The sequence below is a fragment of the Castor canadensis genome, chromosome 5 (assembly GCF_047511655.1).
Source record: "Castor canadensis chromosome 5, mCasCan1.hap1v2, whole genome shotgun sequence".
In the NCBI taxonomy this organism is placed as follows: Eukaryota; Metazoa; Chordata; class Mammalia; order Rodentia; family Castoridae; genus Castor; species Castor canadensis.
The window spans coordinates 62,415,726-62,436,925 of record NC_133390.1 but is presented as its reverse complement, the minus strand read 5'-3'; the positions used below and the strand labels follow the sequence as shown (position 1 = coordinate 62,436,925).

The window sequence follows — 21,200 nt, the reverse complement described above, 5'->3', positions numbered from 1 at the left end:
TTGGTATTGCTAGTCCTGGCTTGGGCACCATGAGCAGCTTGTGGTCCGACCAACTAAGGAGTATGTCTCATAGCCTGCGTTATCAGCAGTGGGTGCTCTGCTCAGATGTCCCCTCCTCAGAGAGGCTTTCCCTGACCATCTGATCAAAAATGTAAACCACTGCCCTTTCAGACACAGTTTATCCCCTTCCATCACTTAACTTTCTTCATAGCATCACACACTGTCTGGATCCCAGTTGTGATCTCCATACCTTGTACATAATGTTTTATTCACATGAAAATTCTTTTTATAGTTTTTAACATCCTTCCTCTGGAAAGCCTACTTTTCCTTAGTATTGCACTTTTTCTCCTCCTCTCTCTCCTCAAAGGAAGACTCTCAGCATCACATTTCAGACATGGAAGAAGTTCATAAAATTTATGACAGAGGAAAGAGTGAAAGAAGAAAGGCGAGAGCAGCTCCGCAGGAAGGTCGCTGAAATTCTTCCAGACTTCCAGATGTTGGCGCCACTGTGATTGTTAGATGCTCAGCCCAAGTCAGATGAGTCTTTGGTGTGCCTGCACACAAAAACTGCATTGATTAGGAAGGGAATCTTAGTTGGTACAGAATGTGTGTGTGTGTTATCTCCACTCTCCCACATACATACCTGTACCTGGTCTATTTTCTGAGATACTTCTTGGACCAGAGGAATTATTTGGGGAATTTGTACTTCATCCTTTGATTTCTCCTGGCTTGCTAGTCATTCATAGCACCTTATCACAGTGGGATCATCCAAAGGAATAGTCTAGAGTACCACTGTTCAAATGTATCCTACGTATTTTTAGTGTAGTAAACTTCAAAAAGGACAAGTGTTTGCCTGCCCAAGCTTGTGAGGGAAAATGTGATCTTATGGCTTTATGAGTTGCTGGTAAGTGTAACTTTAAATAGAAACAAAACATGGGGGTACTTAAGAAAGGAGGCATGGTGATAAGAGTTCTAGTACCTCAACATCAGTGACAAGCTCCCCACCACACCCATTGCTTTTTGAATCACATTTCAAAAGGTACTCTACACTGCTGCAGCAGAAGGCAACACCTTGATTTCAGGGAAACTAGGGCACCAGAGATGCTGTACCTAATTAAGCATGGAGGAATTTCCAAACACTAGTAATAACTCTATCAAGGGCAGCCCAGTCATTCATTAGAATCTGGTCCTGCTCCCATTTGCAACTTCTAAGTAATCCACTTGATTTGTCCTCTAATCCTCAGACCAGTTTGATCTAGATATTGAGATACTTATTTTAAAATGAGTTCAAAGAATATTTTCATCTTTAAGGTGCTCTCTTCTGTGAATTGTTTAGGAGAATTACCTGCTAGGAAAAGAATTTTTTATTGTAACAAATTCAAATAGTCCATAAATACAGTAAAACAAAAAAGATAGTTATAGGCCTGAGGTAACTATGATTTGGTGTTGGAAGTTTGAATTAGTAAAATAATATTCTGTGGTCCTTCAAGTAAATATGCTTGGTCCTATCTCATGCTTCCTAAGATTTCCAGTTCTACCTGCAAAATGACTTACATTCTTTGTTCATGAAAGATGTGTAAGGGTTCACTACACAAAGCACCCCAAACTGAACAGTGGACTCTTCTACAGTCCACCCCCACCTTTCCCTTTAATTTCATTGTACAGTTATCTAAAACCTCAAGTGTTTTCAAGACTAAGGGCTGTAATCTCATTCCCTTTAAACCACTGTTTATACTAGATTATAGCAATTTACAGAATATTGGCTGATATTCACATTTAAAAACCAGTACTAATTTTAAGCCAACCCTATATATAAGGGTGAATTCCTTAAGTAAACATGTCAGGAGCCTCAATAAATCCCATAAATTTTAAATTTTCTTCAAACTTTATTTTTGCTTCACCTGATGCATCAGACCAGAAATCGAGTCTTTCACAGTCCATGCTTAGTCAGCCAGGCTTACCTATTTATAGAACCTTCTAAAGCGATATAAGGGGCCAGGTACACTAGTCTACATCTGTGATCCCAGCTACACGGGGAGCAGAGATTGGGAGGATTGCTATTCAAAGCCAGCACAGGGCATAAAGTTATTGAGACTCCCCCCACCTCAACAAATAAGCTGGTGTGGTTCTGCATGCCTGTGGTCCCAGCTATGTGGGAGGCCATACATAGGAGACTCATGGTACAAGGCCAGCCTGGGGAAAAGAATGAGCAGGCCTATCCAAAAAATAACTAAAGCAAAGAAGGGCTGTGGGCATGGCAAGTGGTGGAGCACCTGCCCAGCAAGTGTGAGGCCCTGAACTCACATCCCAGTACTGCAAAAGGAAAAAAAAGAAAAGAAAAATCATCTTGTTGCTGGGCTATTGTGAAGTTATGATTGGAAGTGCCACTAACATAATGCCCAAATAGGGAATATCCTGATCTATAAAACTGGAAAAATATCCATCGGGAAAGTGACAGTTCAGGACTGGGTACAGGTCCACAGGATGTACATCTAAGCAGCAAGGAGGCAGCACACTACCACGCTGGGTTTTAAGCAAAAGACACACCAAGGAACACCATTTTCCTTAAAGAAAGCACTTTATTTTTCATTTAAACAACTTGACCACAGGACATTACTTTACACAAATGGCAGTAATTTGTAAAATCTCCATTTAAAAGGCCTTGTGTCTGAGTCTGAGGTGGTAAGAGGATATCAGTACAAGTATAAAAACAGTGCAAAATGTTTAGTCCACAGCCTCCAGCTTGGCTTCAGAAATCACCTGTAATGTTGTTGGGCCTATTATGTCAAATATTGAATTTAATATTAAATCAATATTTTTGGGCTCCCTTCAGTCTAACATCAGACCCAAAAACATAATCAAATGAAAAGCCTTCACAACTCAAACCATCAAATCACCTAGACCACAGGATCATGAGTTGAGTCTGCACGCTCTGTAAAATGACATCTTGTCAGTGGCTCCACATGCAGAATTAGAGAATTTTAGTCAATAATTAGAATAGATTAGCTCTGATTTTAAAGCTTTGCCTTTTAAATATGAATTTCTAAAGACAAAAAGTGCCATTGGGAAGACTAGTGTATTAAGTCACAAGACTAACTTGGAAACAGCCACAACCTCTATGAAATCGGTCTCCTTTGCAGTTCAGTCTTTGGCTTGCTGCTGCTGATGCAATGAAATGCTTAGTCCCAGCTGAAATCTGGGTAACGATCCATTAGCAACAGGAGTAAATTTAGCTGATTCTGCAAAAAGTTAGTATTCATCACAGCAAACATCCACAAGAAGACACTGAATTTTATTCAGTATTAAGTTTAGCATGGCTTTCATTCTCCTCTGCATTGCCTTCTGTGTTTAATATACTTGTCAAACTGCTGCTGAGAAAACCAGATTCCGAACAGGAGCTTTAAGCAGAAGTCACTTATTGTCCATTGCTTGTTTGAGGAAATTCTCCTTTTCAAAATTCAGGGTACCAAAATATGGCTAAAATGAAGTTAAGTCACATAAACCTACTTAACCCACTTTAAAGAGACCCTAAGTCTCACAAAATACTAACTTTTAAATAGCCTGGTTAAAACTAGATGTATTTTTCCTTCTATTACTTGAGCTTTATAATAAAAAGCTAATGTCTTACCCAAAGGAAGTAAGTCTGTTAAGCAATGATCAGTATTACGTAAAATCTTACTATGTGTTTTCTGGCAGTGGAAGATTTTAGTATAGAAAATTTTCTCTTGCTAAAAAGATCAAAAGTACCATGGACTACTGCGCAAAATAAAGTTTTAGCAATCTCTTTTTCAGGCAAATAGTACAATGGAAGACACAATCACTTCATTCACCAAAGGAAAATACTTGGGAAGCAAAGATTTACATGTGTCTGAGGTGAAACCAGCAGCATGTTGTCCTGAAAACACATTTAAGCCTGTGCTTTAGCCACGTTACAGTGACCTAACCTACCGAACAGGCATCGTTAATGGCCTCTTCATGTCAGGAGCACCACGTTAAAACCACAGAGACCCTCGCGTATGTCCTAAGAAACATTTCAAATATTGAAGGATTTTCTCCTTTCAGCCAATCCTGGTCCTTAATGTTTTAAAAATCATTCAAAAGGACCCATTCCTTTTCCCCAGGAAAGTATACATGGTGGGAAAATAATGGTAAGTGGAAAGGACATAGCAGGTTATTAAGCGCCACGTCCAAGTGCTTCTAACAGAGGCTGAAGAGTGGGGAGAGAAGGGATCTGCTTGTTTAGAATCACATGATGGGGGAACAGTCCTGCTCCCATGGCCAAGAGACTGGTTTATAAATTTACAGGCAATTCTTCACTGTCTGGGACAACCCATTCACAGAGCCTTTGCCCTCTGGAGAAAACCAAGGCCTGTAACAAAAATCTCTCAAATAGCTCCACATCATAAAAGGCCTGAAAGCCTAGGACTATAAAGCAAGGATGCCCAGCCCTCCACATAGATAACCCCTTGTTTGCAGCTCTTTTAGGCAGAAACACTGCAGAAGGCCATTATGACATGGTCAAACCAACAATCCTCCTACAGGTTTGAGCTTCCTGACAAGTTCTCATGGAACTTAAAACAAGCCCCCTAATTCCAGTAAGCAAGGAGTCTCTGTCCAAGTGAGGGAAACTGACCTGACTCATCCAGGTGATCATTAACGGTGAGTTGTTAACAATGAAAGATGGTGATCCTTCCAAATTCTCCCCGATGACTTTGGTCTTTTTCTACAACTCATCTTCATCCCATCACATTTGGATTGTTGTGAAAGATTTAGCAATCTACAATTACTGACTAATGTTTCTATGAATTTTATTATCTAGTGCTAGACAGTCAGAGTTAGTTATATAGCTGGCATTCAAGAGACATGAAAAACTACCTATTTCTGCCTACATATACTGTCCTTGACATCATTACCATCTCTCTTATCTACAACCGACACAGCAAGAAATGCACTATATCGGAACCAACTTTAATTCCAATGAATATATGACTCTGGGCCAGGGAGAGGGCATCGGTGTAGAAACCACAGCATCTGCTAACATCCCCTGGCTTGTACTTTGGCTCGTCCCAGTGGAATACAGAGCCTATCACTCATTAAACAATTCATCTCTGGGGAGAGCAATGACAAGCCTGAATATGTGGCAGCTGTCTTAAGGACAGCCAGGATTAATGGCAAGAGATGGTGCTAACTGCAGAGGGCAGAAATGCAGGAAGTAGAAGTATTTCTTCTCAACGTTTATAAATCTGTTGCTAAAGCAGCATGCACAGAATGATGGGAAAAGCTAGCAATATTTTCTCTATATTATGCAATAGGCCAAAGCAAATTTAAGAACTTTGGGATTCTTAAATTCTTACATCTTTGGAATTGCAGGACAGTACATAAAACCAAACACTTCAAGAGGGTATTTTTCCTCCATCTGAATCTCCCTCCTCTTAGTTCTATGGCAGAATGATCCATTCTATAGAAATACTAATCTTTCATCATTTTCAGTCTTGACATGATTAAAGAAGCAATGTGTTATTTGGGGAAAAGCAAAGGAAGACCATTAACCCATTAATTACTGGAAACCACATATACCCTGTTTTTTTGTTTTTTTTTCTCTCCTGGTGAGATAGTTTTGAGTGGGGAAGGGTGAATGGGAAGCAATGGGCAAGTCAAGTAGACAGGTGTCAATCAACTCCTCAGAGAAAGTTCAGCCACAAGACTGAGTTTTATAATGTAGCACTATAAACTGACAGCATTTGAAATGTTTACATGAACAACAACAAAGAAAATTCAAGCCCTTGATATTAATCAGCCAGACTACCCAGGAAAGAGAGCAAAATGTTCACATGGGAGTGTCTGTTCCTCTTCAGCCACTACCACAAGTGTGCTAGCACCTTACCAGGTAAAACATGGACAGAGGAGAGAAAACGTCAATGCCTAGCAGAGTCAGTCACAGTAAATCCAAAAGCACATTCAAAAAAAAAAAAAAAGTAAGAACTCATCACTTAAGCTCATGACCACTACACACTATAGTGATTATTCTTATCATTATCAACTGTCCTTTGAAGATCAGATGACAAGCATCAATCCATCTGGTCATCTCCTACCCTGTGTGAGTAGTTAACGTATAAGACTTAATAAGGAGAAATTCCCGTAACTGTACAACATGGCATACGCTGAAAACTGATTACCCTATTATTGGCCTGAATATTCTGACCTACAAACATTTTTATTCAGTCTTGGGATTCTCCTAACACTACTTCATACCTCCAGGTGCTTGAGTTGTTTTGTGGTGCTGTCCACATCCCTTATCCCTCAACTGACCCTCTGAGGTAGCCAGGGCAGGTAGTGGTACCCCACGTTACAGGTGAACCTGAGACTTGGGAAAGTGACTCTACCAAAGGTCACATGGCTATTAAGAATTGAAAGAGGGACTAGAAACTATCCTAATCCAAAACTCTTTTCCCCCATACAAATGGACAGGAATTGCTTCTATCAATTTGTGCATTAGCAATCCACATCCTTTTCAACTTCTGGTGGCTGAGTCAATTAAGAAAGTGACTGGAAAGAAATGGCTCTACTTTTACTGCTTCAATAGAAGAATCTCTTAAGTTATGAAGTCAGAAAAATTAACTTCAGTCCAGTCCCCAAACCTGAGCATGGCCCTACAATGCCTTTAAGAAACGGGGGAGAAATGAACATCCTCTGGACACTGAAGTGTACGATGGAAAGGAACAGAGGAAGGAGCCACCCCTCAGCCATGCAGAAGGCACTTCAGACAATGTCCTCGGCAGGGTGGGGGAATGGGTGTGTGCCCAGGGTAGAGAACTGGTGCCAGTTCCGCAGGAAGCCCCTGTTGTACTGGCCCGTGTCCACAATGAGCCCGCAGAGAAGGCGGCGCCCAGTCTTCTGCCGGAGGGCCTGCTGGACTTCCCTCTCGGTCACATTGTAGCTGATGTTTATCAGCTGGATCAGGAAGATATAGGCCATGCCCGCTGTGATGATCACAGAGTACCACACACAGGTGAAGGACAGAGCCGAGCTGGAAGGGGGAAAAGGCCAGTCAGGGAAGCTGTCATTTTTGTCACATTCAGAAACCAGACTGACATGTCATACACTTTTTACTTATTATTAAGGCCTCTGGGCATCTTCTCCAATCCTCACATCTTAATATGCTTAGAACACCGATAACCAGCTTCACTTATGAGAAGTAAAATGTCCTATTTTAGTTTTTAAAACTAAAAGATGCAGTAGGTGCCTCTTTTTCTAGAATGCCATACAAGAATAGCAACACTTTTGTCGTTGCTTCACACTTTGTGTCCTCCATGTGACCAGCACAGCGCCTCACACAATGGCATTCAACATCATTTGTTCAATGATTAATTCCTAAACTGTATAAAGTCATGAGAAGACGAAGGCCAGGAGATTGCCGTAAATGTCTTCTACAAAGCTACCCTACCTACAAACAGGGCTAATGTGATTCATCACCATTCTTTCTCTACTTATAAGATATGCAGAGGCCATTTCACACCTGGTTTCCTAAAGCCAAATGGACTCACAGAGGACAGGAAAGCTCCCTCCAGGCTCCTTCTGAGACTGTATATGTGTATGTGTGGTGGTGGGGGAGGTGCTGCTTAGCTCAATCAATGAATATTGATTATATTCATTCAAACATTCATAAGTGAAGAGTTAGTTGCAAATAAATTCACACAGAATCTTTATTTGTAAAGCTGAAAAAGACCTTGAAGATTATGGAATCCAAGATCCTCAACAACAGGATTTAAGTCACCCCACAGAGCACAGAGACATGCTCTGCTTTAGGACATTTAGCACTCACAGTGTCAGTCAAGAATTTCACAACTGGACTCTCCACATGTCTAGAGAGGGAACGTACCCTGGAGAGGAGAACTAAGCTATTTTAATAATGCCCACAAATGTCCCCATCTAGAATGGCAATGGGGAGCACTGTCTGCAGACTTACTAATAAAACAAATGCTGCGGAGGGGTAACAGGCAGAGAAAGCAGTGATGGTTCTGAAATGAAGAGTGAGAAGGAAGAAGAAGACACAGCCTCAGTCTCAATGAACAAAGTGAACAAAGAACACGGGCAGGAGGAGCCCCTGGTGTTGGGAGTAGGTGGTGGAGTCAACAGTGAAGAATCCCAGATTAGGCCCCGCATGGAAATCTTCACTATGGAAATGGCCCCCACCTAACAATGCCAAAGGAAATTTTAATGAGTGGCAATTTAAGAAATGCTCTGAGAGATTAGACAGAAAACAAAGGCCATCAACGTGGTCATTTGACTCTGGAATTCCCTATTTAAGCTTGAGCCTGTTTGTTGAGCACTGGTTGCTCATTTGCTTAGGGTCAGTGATCCTTTTGATTATCACCCTAGGAAAACGCACATAACCACTATACAATTTGGTTTGCAATTTTAGGAATACCCAGCAATTCCCATAGCCTGTCCTATGTTTTGGTTGGGAACTCCCATCAGAGCAACAAACAACCTGCCAATGGCAACATTTACTACTTGTTTTCTGGGCCTAAGCACTGAGGGATACACATCTCACCTGTAATTTGTATAAACTCCAGGACAATAGAAGAGAGCTGTGAAGACACTTCTATCTCTACAAATGGTGTCCAAAGTCAGCGTTATCCCATACACCGAAGTAAGCAAGAAGATCAAAAGGGCAAGTATAAATGCTTGATGATTTGATTCTCCAACGCAGCTATTTATCCTCAAAATAGCAGAGAGAAAAAAGCAAATGTTTTAAAAAGTTCTTTATGTAACTCACATAATAAACAAGAAAGCTTTTAAAATCGGAACAGTGTTTATTTCAGCTATTAAAAAGTTCTGTTTTTCAGTTTAGGAAATTCAAAACTTTTCCACTGAGTGATGCTGTCTTATATTCTCTGCTATTTACAAAGTGGAATCATTATCATTTAGTTTAAGGATACAACTAAGTAAAAAGCAGAACCTAGTTAACATCCATATATATGTACATATATTTTATATATATAATATATAGTTTAAATACATAATATATATAATTTTTTTTGCAGTACTGAGGATTGAACCCAAGGCCTTGAGTATGCCAGGCAAGTACTGTACCACTGAGCTACACCCCCATCCTTTTTTTCTATTACTAGTAAGTAAAGTCTATTACCCAGCTACAAAGAGAGTTAACATTATCATTGCCACGCTAAATCAAAAACATACAGCACAGTTATATAAACTTTAAAAATGCCCCAAGTCAGAAGTACTGTACAGGACTGGAGGTGTGGCTCACGTAGTAAAGTGCCTGCTTTACAAACATGAAGCTCTGAGTTCAAACCCTAGTCCCACCAAAAAAAAAAAAAAAAACCAAAAAAACTTTCCTATATTGTACAGGAAAGTATGTTTATGTTAACTATATAAAAGAATAATAAAAAGATCCGAAGAGATTAAAACTGTGGTGTGGGGTGGAAAACAACATGATAATATGCACACTATTTGTCAGGCAAAATGGTCCTGTGATGACCATTTGTACAACAGGATGTACAGGCCATCTGTCCTGCTCACTGTACCCCAGGATGTTTGGGTGGCCAGAGGAGGGTTCCATTTAGGAGGGGCTATCAGGTCTTCTGCAAACTAGCATTTGGAAACAGGGCAACACATATGCATACTGAAACACATGACAGGAATAAATGAAGAAGACAAAGAAGAGTAGTATCTAAAAAGGAAAACCTTGTCTATTCCTAAAGACAAAGTCTCAGAAAAGAGCTGTCCCTGTACTAGGATCATCCATTTGTGGTCCACTCCAGTACCACCTGGCCTTTCCTGCTTCTCACACTTTACTATGTCCCCTCTGAGGGGGGAGTATACCACATGTCCTCAAAGTAAAATTTTAATAATCACAAGTGCCTTAAGAGCAATGAGGCTACAAACATGCTACGTACAACATTCACATCTGAGTAATTACACTGCCTTTAGTTCGGAGTTTCTCAATAAAGCTGCAACATTATACTTAAACACTGCACTTTCTATCTTACGAGCCTTAGGTGTCTTCCTTGTCATTGGCCAGCTGGAAGGTACAAAAGAAGCCCATCTGTCTACTAACAACCAAATAAAGGCTTGTGGAGTGGGAAATCACTAGAGCATCAAAAGTTATTAACCATGTACAGCAAGAAGACAAAAGTCACCTAAAAATAGGTGAATTCTTTCCCATCTCTGTGTTCAAAAGGAGGAAGGAAATACACCTATACTGATAATTCTTCTTAATCAATCTAGTAGAAAGGAGAAGATAAATGAAGAGAAGTTAAAAGGAAAATTGAAAGAAAAAAAAAATCCCAACACACAAGCTTTTCTCCTTCAGGAAATGATTGAAAGAACTAAATTTGTGAAACTCAAACTGATGACTAAGTGGGAAAATCCTTACAGCCCACAAATATCTACAAGGTGTAAAACTGGGAAGGAGAGAAATTTTAGGATAGCACAAAGAACAATCAAATATGGCTATAGAACTGTTATGTGAAATTATACTTTCCAGCCCTCCAGATTTTTCCAACATACCAGACACAATGATGATCCATTCTCCTCACACAGATGCCACATATCCGGCAATGCCATGCCCGGGCAGGTCGCACCAGCTGACACTTGGCACACCAGTCCTCCTTCGCCTTGGTGGGGCTTTCAGCCCCCATCCTGGAGGAGCTTTTAAGATCATCCTTCAGCGTGCGATTGCTGAGACTACCTGACGTATCTGCTCCAGGGAACCCTGTGGTCTTCTCCTGTCCTTTTTTGTTCAGGCATTCAATTTGGCTGCTGTTTAGGGATTTGTCATTGCTTGTTGGATAGCTGAGGTAGCCTGGATTCTTCTTGGCTCTGTACAAGGCTAAGAGTATCAGAAATAACCCGAAGGTAAGAACAGCCAGCTGAGTGGGCCCCACACGCCCTTTGGGGACCACTTCCCTCAGGAACACGCAGTACATGTAGCCCAGTGAAAACAGTCCAAGGCTCAGGAAAAACAGAGTCTGTTCTTTCCTTCTGTGAGTGAGGTAGTAGTACCACAGTGCCAGCACAGGAAGGGAGGTCAAAACCACCACCCCCAGCAAGAAATGCCAAGAAGCCACATGAAGAAAGACAGGAAGAAGGACAAGTGGAGGAATGATACTAATGTTAACTTTTTTGGCTCCTCTAAGCCAAGGAATTCGTAGGCGATCAGAAATTGTATCCATGATTTTTTCACAAGTCTCTGGCTGCACTGATTTACACGTAATCCATCTATTCAGAAAGAGCACAAAGAAAAGGCACTTCATATGCATTTGCTAAATTAAAAACTACGGAACACTGAATGCCAAACAACAAGATAAGTGGTAAAAGAGACCAAAGGCCATGTATTTATTTTATTTTCTTACTACTAAACCCAAACTTTTCAGATTCATGCATTATTTTTACAATAGGAACAAAATATAATAAAAACATAGCACACAGAAATTTAACAGTCAAGATTATTTCTTAAACAAATACATAGGCACATAATAGGTATAAACACACAGTCCATACAAGTAATGCTTAGACTTGGGTGAGTGGTCAGAAGAATCAAAAAATTCACAATCTAGCTGTGCACAGACAGCATGAGAATTCAAAAATTACTAGGTAAACGGTAATCATCCAATGAACTCTTGTGATGGTTACTAGCAGGGCAAACACTTCCAGGTAGAGTTATCAGGAGTCTAGGCAGAAAGGTAGAATCTGTGCTTGACCATTTACAAGAGAGGAAAGGAAGGGAGGGAGGCATTCCAGTGAAGAGAAATGGGTGCGGCGTAAAACCTGTCCTGGGCCCAAGGAGTGAACCAGTCTAGAATGAGTCCAGTGATGGATGCTGGTAAACAGAATGGCATCTGCTAACTTTTTTGCACACTTAGGCTATGTTATGGTCTGAATATTTGTGTTTTCCCCAAAATTCATGCTAAAACTTAATCCATAACACATTAGTATTAAGAGATGAGGCTGCTGGGCATGATTGCACAGCTGTAGTCCCAGCTTCTTGGGAGGCTGAGGCAAAAGGATTGCTTGAGTCCAGCAATTCAAGGTCAGCCTGGGCAAGGTAACAACACCCTGTCTTAGAGAAAGGGAGAGGGAGAGAGGGAGAAATGGGGAAGAGAGAAATGGACAGATAGGGCCTTTAGAAGGTCACGAGGTCATGCATGAGAGCAGAGCCCTCGTGTGGGATTAGTACCCTCATAAAGGAGGCCAATGAGGATGCAGCAAGAAAGCACCATCCACAAAGCAGATGACTGAGTTGTGTTCATATGTCCTAGAGTTTTGTAGAGTGATGGGACTGAATAACTGGGGGAAGTCATTTACAATAGCCTCAAAAAAAAAAAAAACCTAGGAATAAACTTAACAAAAGAAGTGAAAAACCTCTACAATGAAAACCATAAACTACTGAAGAAAGAAATCAAAGAAACTACAGAAGGTGGAAAGATTTCCCGTGCTCATGGATTGGTAGAATCAACATAGTGAAAATGGCTATACTACCAAAAGCAGTCTACATGTTCAATGCAATTCCCATCAAAATCCCAATGACATTCATCACAGAGACTGAAAAATCTACCCTGAAGTTCATTTGGAAGCAAAAAAGACCATGAACAGCCAAGGCAATACCAAGTAAAATGAGCAAAGTTGCAGGTACCCCAATACCTGACTTCAAACTGTACTACAGAGCCATAGCAATAAAAACAGCATGGTAGTAACACAAAAACAGACACAAGGACCAATGAAACAGAATAGAAGACCCATACATAAATCCACGCAGCTATGCCCACCTGATTTATGATAAAGGCACCTAAAACATATGATGGAGAAAAGACAGCCTCTTCAACAAACAGTGCTGGGAAAAACTGGATATCTGCATGCAGAAGACTGAAACTAGATCCATGTCTTTCCCCCTGTACAAATATCAAGTCAAAGTGGATCAAAGACCTTTAAATCTAGAGCAGGGAATACACTGGAACATACAGACATAGGCAATAAATTCCTAAATAGAATCTAATGGCTCAGCAGCTAAGAGAAAGGATTGACAAATGGAACTACATGAAGCTAAAAAGCTTCTGCACAGCAAAGGAAACAGTCACAAGATAGGGGACGCGGCCCACAGAATAAGAGATCTTTTGCCAGGTATACATCTGACAAAGTGATTAATAACCAGAATTTACAGAACGCTCAAAAAACTAAACTCCCAAAGAATCAATGACCCATTGAAGAAATGGGCAAAATGAACTATAAACAGAGATTTTTCAGAGGAAGAAGTCCAAATGGCCAAAAAAACACATGAAGAAATGCTCAATATCCCTGGCCATAAAGGATATGCAAATCAAAACCACAGTAAGATTCCACCTCACTCTTATTAGAATGGCTCTCATCAAGAACACACCAACAAATGCTGGCGAGGATGCAAGTGAAAAAAGGAACCATCATACAGTGTTGATGGGAATGTAAATTAGTACAACCGCTATAGAAAGCAGCATGGAGTTTCCTCAAAAAACTGAAAATAGAACTACCATATGATCCAGCAATACCACTCTTAGGCACATATCCAAAGGAATTAAGTCAGGATACAATAAAGACACTTGCATACCCATGTTTATTGCAGCATTATTCATAATAGCCAAACAACAGAAACAGCCCAGATGCTCTACAACTGATGAACAGTTTAAAATATGTGATATATGGAATTTTATTCAGCCATAAAGAAGAATGAAACTTTGAGGGCACAGGTAAATGGATAGAACTGGAGAGTATCATCTTAAGTGAAATTAGCCAGGTTCAAAAAGACAGAGATGGCATATTTTCTCCCATATGTGGAAGACACACCCAATACAAACATTATCCTATATACATAAAAATATATACAGAACATATTTCCAAAAATGGGACTGTTAGAAGAAACTAAGTGAGGAGGAGGAGAAGAAAAGAATGATAGGGAGTGAATAATAATGAAATATATCACATATTGTGTGGGAACAAGATACAATGAAATGCACTGAAAACTGGTGAACAATTACAGGGTAGGGGGAAAAGGGAAGAATAATAGTGGAGGAGGTTAGACAGACTGGTTGAAACCAAATATATTTATAGGTAAAATACCAAGGCAAAGTCCCCACACAATGAACAGACACCCAAACAATGAAGGACAGGGATGTAAAACAGGTCATGTTAAGGGGAAAGGAAATGAAGAGGGTAAAGGAGGGTGAACGTGGCTGATGTACTTTCTATATAAGTGTGAATATGGAACACTGAAACCTGATAAAGTCACTTTAAGAAGTTGGAGGGAGAATGAAGGAGATGAACCAAATTGGGGTATTATACATGTAATATGGAAATGTCATAATGAAATGCCCTATATAACTATCATACACTAAAATAAAAGTGTTTTAAATATAACTGGTGGGAGAATTGCTAAACAAAGTATTTGTAGTGCTGTATAGCTTCTCTTGAATGTTTATAGTAAAAGTGAGGAGAGAAACGGCTTTACAGATAGAATTTAGACTCAAAGGGAATATCTGAAGATTTGGAAAGTTCTCAGCCTATCTATATGGTAACAAATGAGAAAGCATGTTTGGAAGAGAACATCAAGGCAGATAAGATGCTCAGTGAAGGTCAGCCCTGTGCTATTCATCACGACAGTGGAAAGATGACCCTCAATGCATTTCAGAGATTGGGGCTCCACTCCTAACACAAGTCCAGAATACTGGGGCCTTGACACAAAACGGTTTCTTAGAAAAGGCCCAAGACACCTGTGAAACTTGGAGGCTCACTGCCTAGTACCACCTCAACTCTCTGCTCCTAGGTACAGTCATTCCATAGCAGTCCCAGGTGTGACTCCAGTGGCCACAAAGGACATGGGTGGTAAAGCTTAGCAGTATCTATATAGTGCCAATTCCTCATGTGTGCAGAGTACACGAGCAGTAGAGGCATGGCTATCTCCATCTGGATTTCAAAGGATGTCTCAGGGAGCCTCAATGATGTGCAGAGCCACCACAGAGCCTTCACTACAGCACTGCCCAGTGGAGCAGGGGGTGGGGTCTCCAAACAACTACAGAAGAGCTATAGGGGCACCAAGACCCCAGAGGAGTAGATGCCACGCCAGCATGCTACTCCAGTAGCATGAGAGAGCTGCAGACACAACTCCAACAGAGGAGGGCCAGAGCACGGGCTGAACTCAGCAAAGCTGTGGGGCCTAAACATCTAGAGCCTTGGGAGGCCAACCTCAATCTCAGCTAGTCTTGGAAGGGCCAAATACCATCCTCAAGGCTCAAAACTCAGTGTTATTTGCCCTGATAGGACCTGTCACTCCTTTCTTCTCTCCTATACTCACTTTTGGAATGGTAATGGCTACTCAATGCATGTCTCACTAGTGTATTTTGAAAGCACACAACTAGTTGATTTCACAGGTTCACAGCTGGGGGAAAATTTGCCTCAGAATGAATTGTACTTGAGTCTTACTCATATCTGATTTAGGTGATGGTATTTAGACCACACTCTGAACTTTGTGCTGGGCTGGCAGAATGACTCAAGAGGTAGAGCGCCTCCTTAGCAAGCATGAGGCTGGGAGTTCAAAGCTCAGTACCATGAAACAAACAAACAAAAAACACCAAAACTTTTTTGTGCTATTGCTGAAACAAGTAGACTTTTGAGGCTGTCAGGTAGAAAGAATATATTTTGCATGTGAGGGCCTGAATTCTGGGGACCAGAGTGAAATACTATGGGCCTGAATATTGTGTCCCACCAAAACGTATGTTGAAACCTATTCGTCAGTGCAACAGTATCAAAAGGTAGCACCTTTAGGAGCTCATTACTTCAGGAGGGCAGAGCTCTTATGAATGCTATTAGTGCCCTTGCAAAAGAAGTCCAAGGGAGGTCATTCACCCTTTCATCAGGTGGGGACAGAGCAAGAAGGTGCTGTCTATAAGGAAGAGGGCCCACACCAGATACTCTATCTGCCAGAATTTCTCTACCTCCACAATTGTGAGCAGTACATTTCTGTATTTATAAATACACCACTGTAAGCTATTTTGTTACAGCAGCCTCAATGGACTGAGTCAGGCTAGTAACAAGAGGTAAAGTCTAAGCAAAAATAACTTTGATTCTAGATCATTTTTAAAAGTAGGACCAGAATGTGGAAATGAGTAGGAGATAACCATCTGGGTGTCATACCGATCAGTAGGGACAATGAAACACTGGAAGCCCATCTCCAGAGGAAAAGGGTATGGAAAGCAGAGGACAGAACTCGGGACAGCCCAGGTCTCAAGGGCTGAGGGAGGAAGGGTTAGCAAAGTCAATGGAAAAGCTGAGGTCTTGAGTGATGGTGGTTATGAGAACAGCATCCTCTCCTCATTCATTAATGCAGAGTGCTCCATTTTCTCAGTATGGATTTTAGACTAAGTCTAAAAATCTGTATTTAAAGCCACCTGTAAAAAAGACTATAGACACTGCCACAGAAGAATTACACAGAGGTTGTGGTCTGTGGGGGTCAAGATTGGTTGCAGTGATCCCAGGGAATGCTTTTCATAGCTAGATTAATGCACCAAGCTTTAAGTCAACAATTTGTCATTGCAGTGACTTTTTTTTTAACCAGAATTAAGTGTTCATGGGAAAACCAAATTTCTACCATCCCTATTCTCCCCATATGATACTTACCATATAATAGTTTTTAAATATATGATTTAGAAAATGTCTAAAAACCAGTTTATTACTTCCTGATATGAATTTTTTCATTAATGTTAAAATTGTTCTTTTTGGACAGTAACTTCCACCGTTGAGATGGTGGTGAGCATAAAGGCCAAATACAGTAATCAATGAAGACAGTCTTGCTGCTCACACGGAGGGACAGCAGCCTGTCCAGGGAAGGTACATGCCTCTGGCTGCAGTTCTTCAGCAGAAACGGGTGAACCAACAACAGGAAAATCATCTTTTAGCCCCAAGGCCCATTGTGGCCAGGTGCAATCAGTCACATTTAGTAAGTCTCTAATGAGAGTCTACCACTGAGAAGTTAGGAACTTTTCTGGAATTAATATGTTCATTTTTAAACTTACAGATTCTGATGGCTTGTATTTTTAAATACATTTCACTTGCCTACTATCCCTTTATTTGCGTGTTCTGTCCATCATCTCTCTTTAACTGAAAAATTATAATGTTCTAGTAAACTGAGCTGGACAGATAATTGTGCACTTCTGCATAGTTCCTCTTTATAAAATCCTCACACTTGACACAGAAAACGACTCTCAATTTTAGATCCTTGTAAATAGAATCGAGAGCAAATTCTAGCGTTCAGAATGGCAAAGCTGAAGTACACACGGTAGTTCTCAAAAGGACCGGTGGGGTCAGCATCAAGAAACACTGTTCTTACCTATCACACCCTTCATCGAGATCTTGGCAATCACACAAACAAGCAGCCATGTGGTTCTTTTCCCCATTTCGATCTATGTACTCGCAGCAGCACAGGGGCTCCAATTCAGGCTCTTCGGTTTTCTTTTTCTTCACTAGCTTCATACCTGGCTCTTGTGTGTGATGATGTGCACCTGTCACCACGAGACGTTAGCCCTTCAGAAGGTAAAGGCGAAAAGAAGCCAACTCACATCTTGTAAACACATCCACGCTTCTCTCTGATTAACGCCAACGCCTGAGCTATCAAAAATGAGAAGAAAGGGTGAAGGGGTCCAGTGTCATCAGGCTTTTGTGGAACTGCGTGACCAGACCGAGGTTCTAGGGTCTCGGAGCTAACTTTACCTCCCCTTCCCAACCAGGGCTACTGCTGTCTGGGCACCAACCGTCCCCATGGCGACAGCCGACCACGCGGTCAGGAGAGCCCAGCGCGGGCGGATGCTTTCACCTGCGGGTGCGGAGTGGGCAGGGCCGAGCGGTCCCCGCCCCGAAGCCGGGCGCTGCGTTAACTCATCCTCAGGGCAAGGCGAAGCCTAGGACGCGCCCTGGGGCCACCAACCCATCCGGGGAGTGCCACCAGCTCCGAGGTCCCGGTCCAGCCCGGCTTCTGCAGCCCCGCGCCGGGCGCGCCTCTCCCGCCCCCGCCAATAGGGAGGACGTGGGCGGCCCTCGAGCGCCGCCCCGCCCGGAGAATGACCTTGGAAGGGAAGTTACCTGTCCTCCCGACCGAGGTGCGGCTGCCGCCGGGGACAGACACGGAGTGGCGAAGGATCGGCTCCTCCCGAGCCGCGGAATCGTCTCCGACCTCGGCTCCGCTGGGCTCCGGGTGTGACAGCCGGCGTCTTGGGGACCTCCGCTCCGCGTGGCTGAACCCTCGCCGCAGCCGCCCACCTGTGACCGCAGCGGACCGCGGCCGGGCGGCGCGCGCCTCCCGGTGCGGTCCCCGCTGACCCCGGCCAGCCCGGCCCGGCGCCGCAAGTCCGCGCGCTTCCGGGTGCCCCGCCCCCGCGCCGGGGTTGCCCGCCCGCCGCACGTGCGCCGCCCGCCGCCCCGCGCCCCGCCGAGCCCGCCGCGAGGCCCCGCCTCCCGGCCCGCGGCCCTGGCGGGACCCGAGCGCCGGTTCCCGAGACCGTCCTGGCCGCGGGGCGCAGGGCGGACCCCGCCCCTCCTGCCCACTCCGGGCACTGCGGGCGGCGCGTGGGTCTCCGGAGTCCTCGGTGCGGGCGAGGTGCGGAGACAAATCCCGGGAAGCCGTGGATTTCGCAAGTACGAGAGACCGGCGCCGGCAACAGGCGTTAGGGGACGCGCTCCCCCGCAGTGTCACCGAGGAACCTCCCCCGGACTCGCGGACCTTCCCTTAAAGGCCCAACCCGCTCCCAGGTGGAGCTTTGCTGACCAGCTTGTCCCTTCTGATTCCGAGGAGCGCGGGCCGCGTTCGCTCGCAGGCCTCGCCAGTACTTTTGCTCCAGGAGTCTACAACCTGGAAAACGAAATTCCCCCAAGAGTCCTCTTCGGGTTTTAGTTTTGCAGGAAATGTTAGAGTGTAGACTCTGGACACGTTTCCACTGCCTCGGGCTTTCTAGGTTTTTGTCTTTGTTTTTAAGCAGAAAAAGAAAAAAATGCAACTCAGGCATTTTGGAGTTTATTGATATTAACATAACAGGTGCAGTTTATTAATTGAATTCTGTATACATATAATTTATAAAGCATCTTTGGTAATCTTTGAGGTATGTTATAAAGGACGAGTTTTAGAGAAACCACAAAAATATTGTCGGTAATCATTTTTGTGAATTTAACAGTTTCACGTTTATAATCCAGTCACTCTTGCTCACAGCCAGACACTTCATAAATTCTTACCGCCAAAAAAGGAACCAAATAAAAAACACCTTAGAGAGATAAATTTAGGTTAGTTGAGATTCACCCAAAGAACGTATTTTCGCTCTAATCCAGTCCATATTTCTTTCCATACAATCATCTCAAAAATTACTTCGGTGATGCCATGTAGCTTTGGTGACTCTGGGGAAAAAAGGGACACTTAAACTAAAGTAACAGTTGTTTAAACAGTAAGAATATATACAGTTTTTGTGTGTGTGTGTGTGTGTGTGTGTGTGTGTGTGTGTGTGTGTGTGTTTTCCAGAAAAAGACCTCAAGAAGACAGTAAGGACTTCCTGAATTTTTCCTAACTCATGAAAAAGTCTGATTTCAAGTCAGTTCAGAATCCTAATTTTCACAGCCTTTGTACTGACACAAAAATGCCTTAAAATCTCATATGAAAGAGTCCAAGGTTGTGCCTTACAACTTCACACAGTGCACTAGTATTGGGCCATACATTTCCCAAAAGTATTTATTAGAAGAGTTTGTGTCTGGCTTATACTTTACCAAGTAAAAACAAGCCACACACACATATAAAGAATGAAGTCATACATGGCTACTGAAAAATAACACAACCAGATGGGACTGCTAAGCAGAATCCAAGCTTAGTTCAGGTGTGCATCTGACTTTTATCACTAAATGCCCAGATTTTAGCAATACCTTCTGGTTTTTAAAACTCAGAGGATGGTTCTTCATTTTGAGCATTGGTATCCTACTTAGTGCTTCCTTTTGCTAAATTGACTCCTCTTCTGCCTTTTGATGTATGAAGAGGCAAGATAATTTCACCTCCACCACCTTAATAAACATTTCTTTCATAAAGATACATGGCTGAAGAACATTTTAGATAATATCCATCAACACAGATTCAAAAGGTCCATTGAATTTGCATGCCAAATAAAGAGAGCATAATATTTATAAGATACAAACCTAGAAATGTTGTATATGCCTGAAAATTGATCCTTTAAAAATAGTAATGATTATGAAGTGACTTTTTATATTATTCTTAGTCTCCTATTATATCAAGTGCAAACACATTCTATTGAACACATCCTGGTTCTGTGCTAACAGGTAAATTTAAAGCATCAATCTTCAAGCCTCTCTGTAGAAAAGAAGCCGTACCACTCAATTCAGAGCGTATCCTTTTCTTTTTGTATCACAGAATTTCAGTTCCAGAATTACATTTCTCGGTTCGCTGGAGAAAGTCACAGCTTAAAAATATCTATAGGAAGTGAAAGAATAGATTCTTAAGACCATCAGAGAATAATTATCAAGTAAATGTTATTAAAAAGAATGTTTGTATTAAAAGTGCCAATAATAAGAAAAAGTGGAAATGTTCCTATGACAATCCTTCATCCTCTGGTTTTCTTCCAGATGTTTTCTTGTCATTCCAAGTAGCTACAATTTCAGTCCTAAAATCACTAGCTTTCAACAGCCATGCCAGTCTTGTTCTTATTTAGTAGATCAAAGGTTTTCTGAAGCATAACAAGGGAATTCTTCAGCTGCAAACAAAATTAATTTTCAAAACCAAATTGTTTAAATTTTTCTGACATTTTATGCCAAAAGTTTACAATTATATTCAATATAATTTTGGTTATACCAGTGCACAAATAAAACACTGATGATAGGACATCTGACTATCAGGGTGACTGCTACAGAATTCCTCCCATGTGCTGGAGTATTGGCTGTTCTTCCTGCTGTTGTACATTCTGCCTTCCAGTAGGCCCACTAATCAAATTATTCCAAGCGAAAGGCTTGTTTTCTTAAGTGTTTTCTGAAGTTGCAGTGGTGTCTTCACTATCCTTATAAACACAGGTTCTATGCTAGGCCACTCCTTCCTATTGTGCTCATGTTCCTTTGCACATATCCATTGGTCCATGTAGTTTTCGCTTACTACTTAATACTTTGACATTTAATTT

At 42.0% G+C, this 21,200-nt stretch overlaps 3 protein-coding genes across 15 annotated transcripts in view; 1 reads left to right on the top strand and 2 right to left on the bottom strand.

Annotated features, from left to right (window-relative positions):
- Positions 1–5,824, top strand: part of Ccdc191 (coiled-coil domain containing 191) — an 82,583-nt gene extending 76,759 nt beyond the window's left edge. For 4 of the 5 annotated variants that reach the window (XM_074073178.1, XM_074073177.1, XM_074073176.1 and 1 more), the window contains one exon: positions 368–5,824. In XM_074073178.1, the coding sequence (XP_073929279.1) occupies positions 368–512 (145 nt within the window). In that variant the 3' untranslated portion in view covers positions 513–5,824. The remainder of the gene's footprint in view (positions 1–367) is intronic. The other variant, XM_074073179.1, reaches the window with a different exon arrangement.
- On the bottom strand, positions 423–17,520 carry Zdhhc23 (zDHHC palmitoyltransferase 23). 3 transcript variants are annotated; one of them, XM_074073185.1, is made up of 4 exons: positions 17,378–17,520; positions 10,537–11,247; positions 8,555–8,722; positions 423–554 (listed from the first exon to the last, which is right to left on the bottom strand). In XM_074073185.1, exons 1-4 carry the CDS (start codon positions 17,518–17,520, stop codon positions 524–526), a joined length of 1,053 nt encoding a protein of 350 aa, XP_073929286.1. In that variant the 3' UTR covers positions 423–523. The 3 variants fall into 3 exon arrangements, with proteins under 3 accessions (XP_073929286.1, XP_020037557.1, XP_073929285.1); XM_020181968.2 differs by lacking the exon at positions 423–554 and adding an exon at positions 5,674–7,027; XM_074073184.1 differs by lacking the exon at positions 423–554 and adding an exon at positions 5,674–7,027 and having other exon boundaries at positions 8,555–8,713.
- Positions 17,521–19,053: 1,533 nt separating this feature from the next.
- Gramd1c (GRAM domain containing 1C) overlaps positions 19,054–21,200 on the bottom strand; it is a 62,653-nt gene continuing 60,506 nt past the window's right edge. For 4 of the 7 annotated variants that reach the window (XR_012447936.1, XM_074073175.1, XM_074073170.1 and 1 more), the window contains one exon: positions 19,054–20,783. Coding sequence is in view for 6 of the 7 variants with exons in the window: in XM_074073175.1 (XP_073929276.1) it covers positions 20,703–20,783 (81 nt within the window). In the remaining variant the exon portion in view is untranslated. The remainder of the gene's footprint in view (positions 20,784–21,200) is intronic. The other 3 variants (XM_074073173.1, XM_074073172.1, XM_074073174.1) reach the window with 3 other exon arrangements.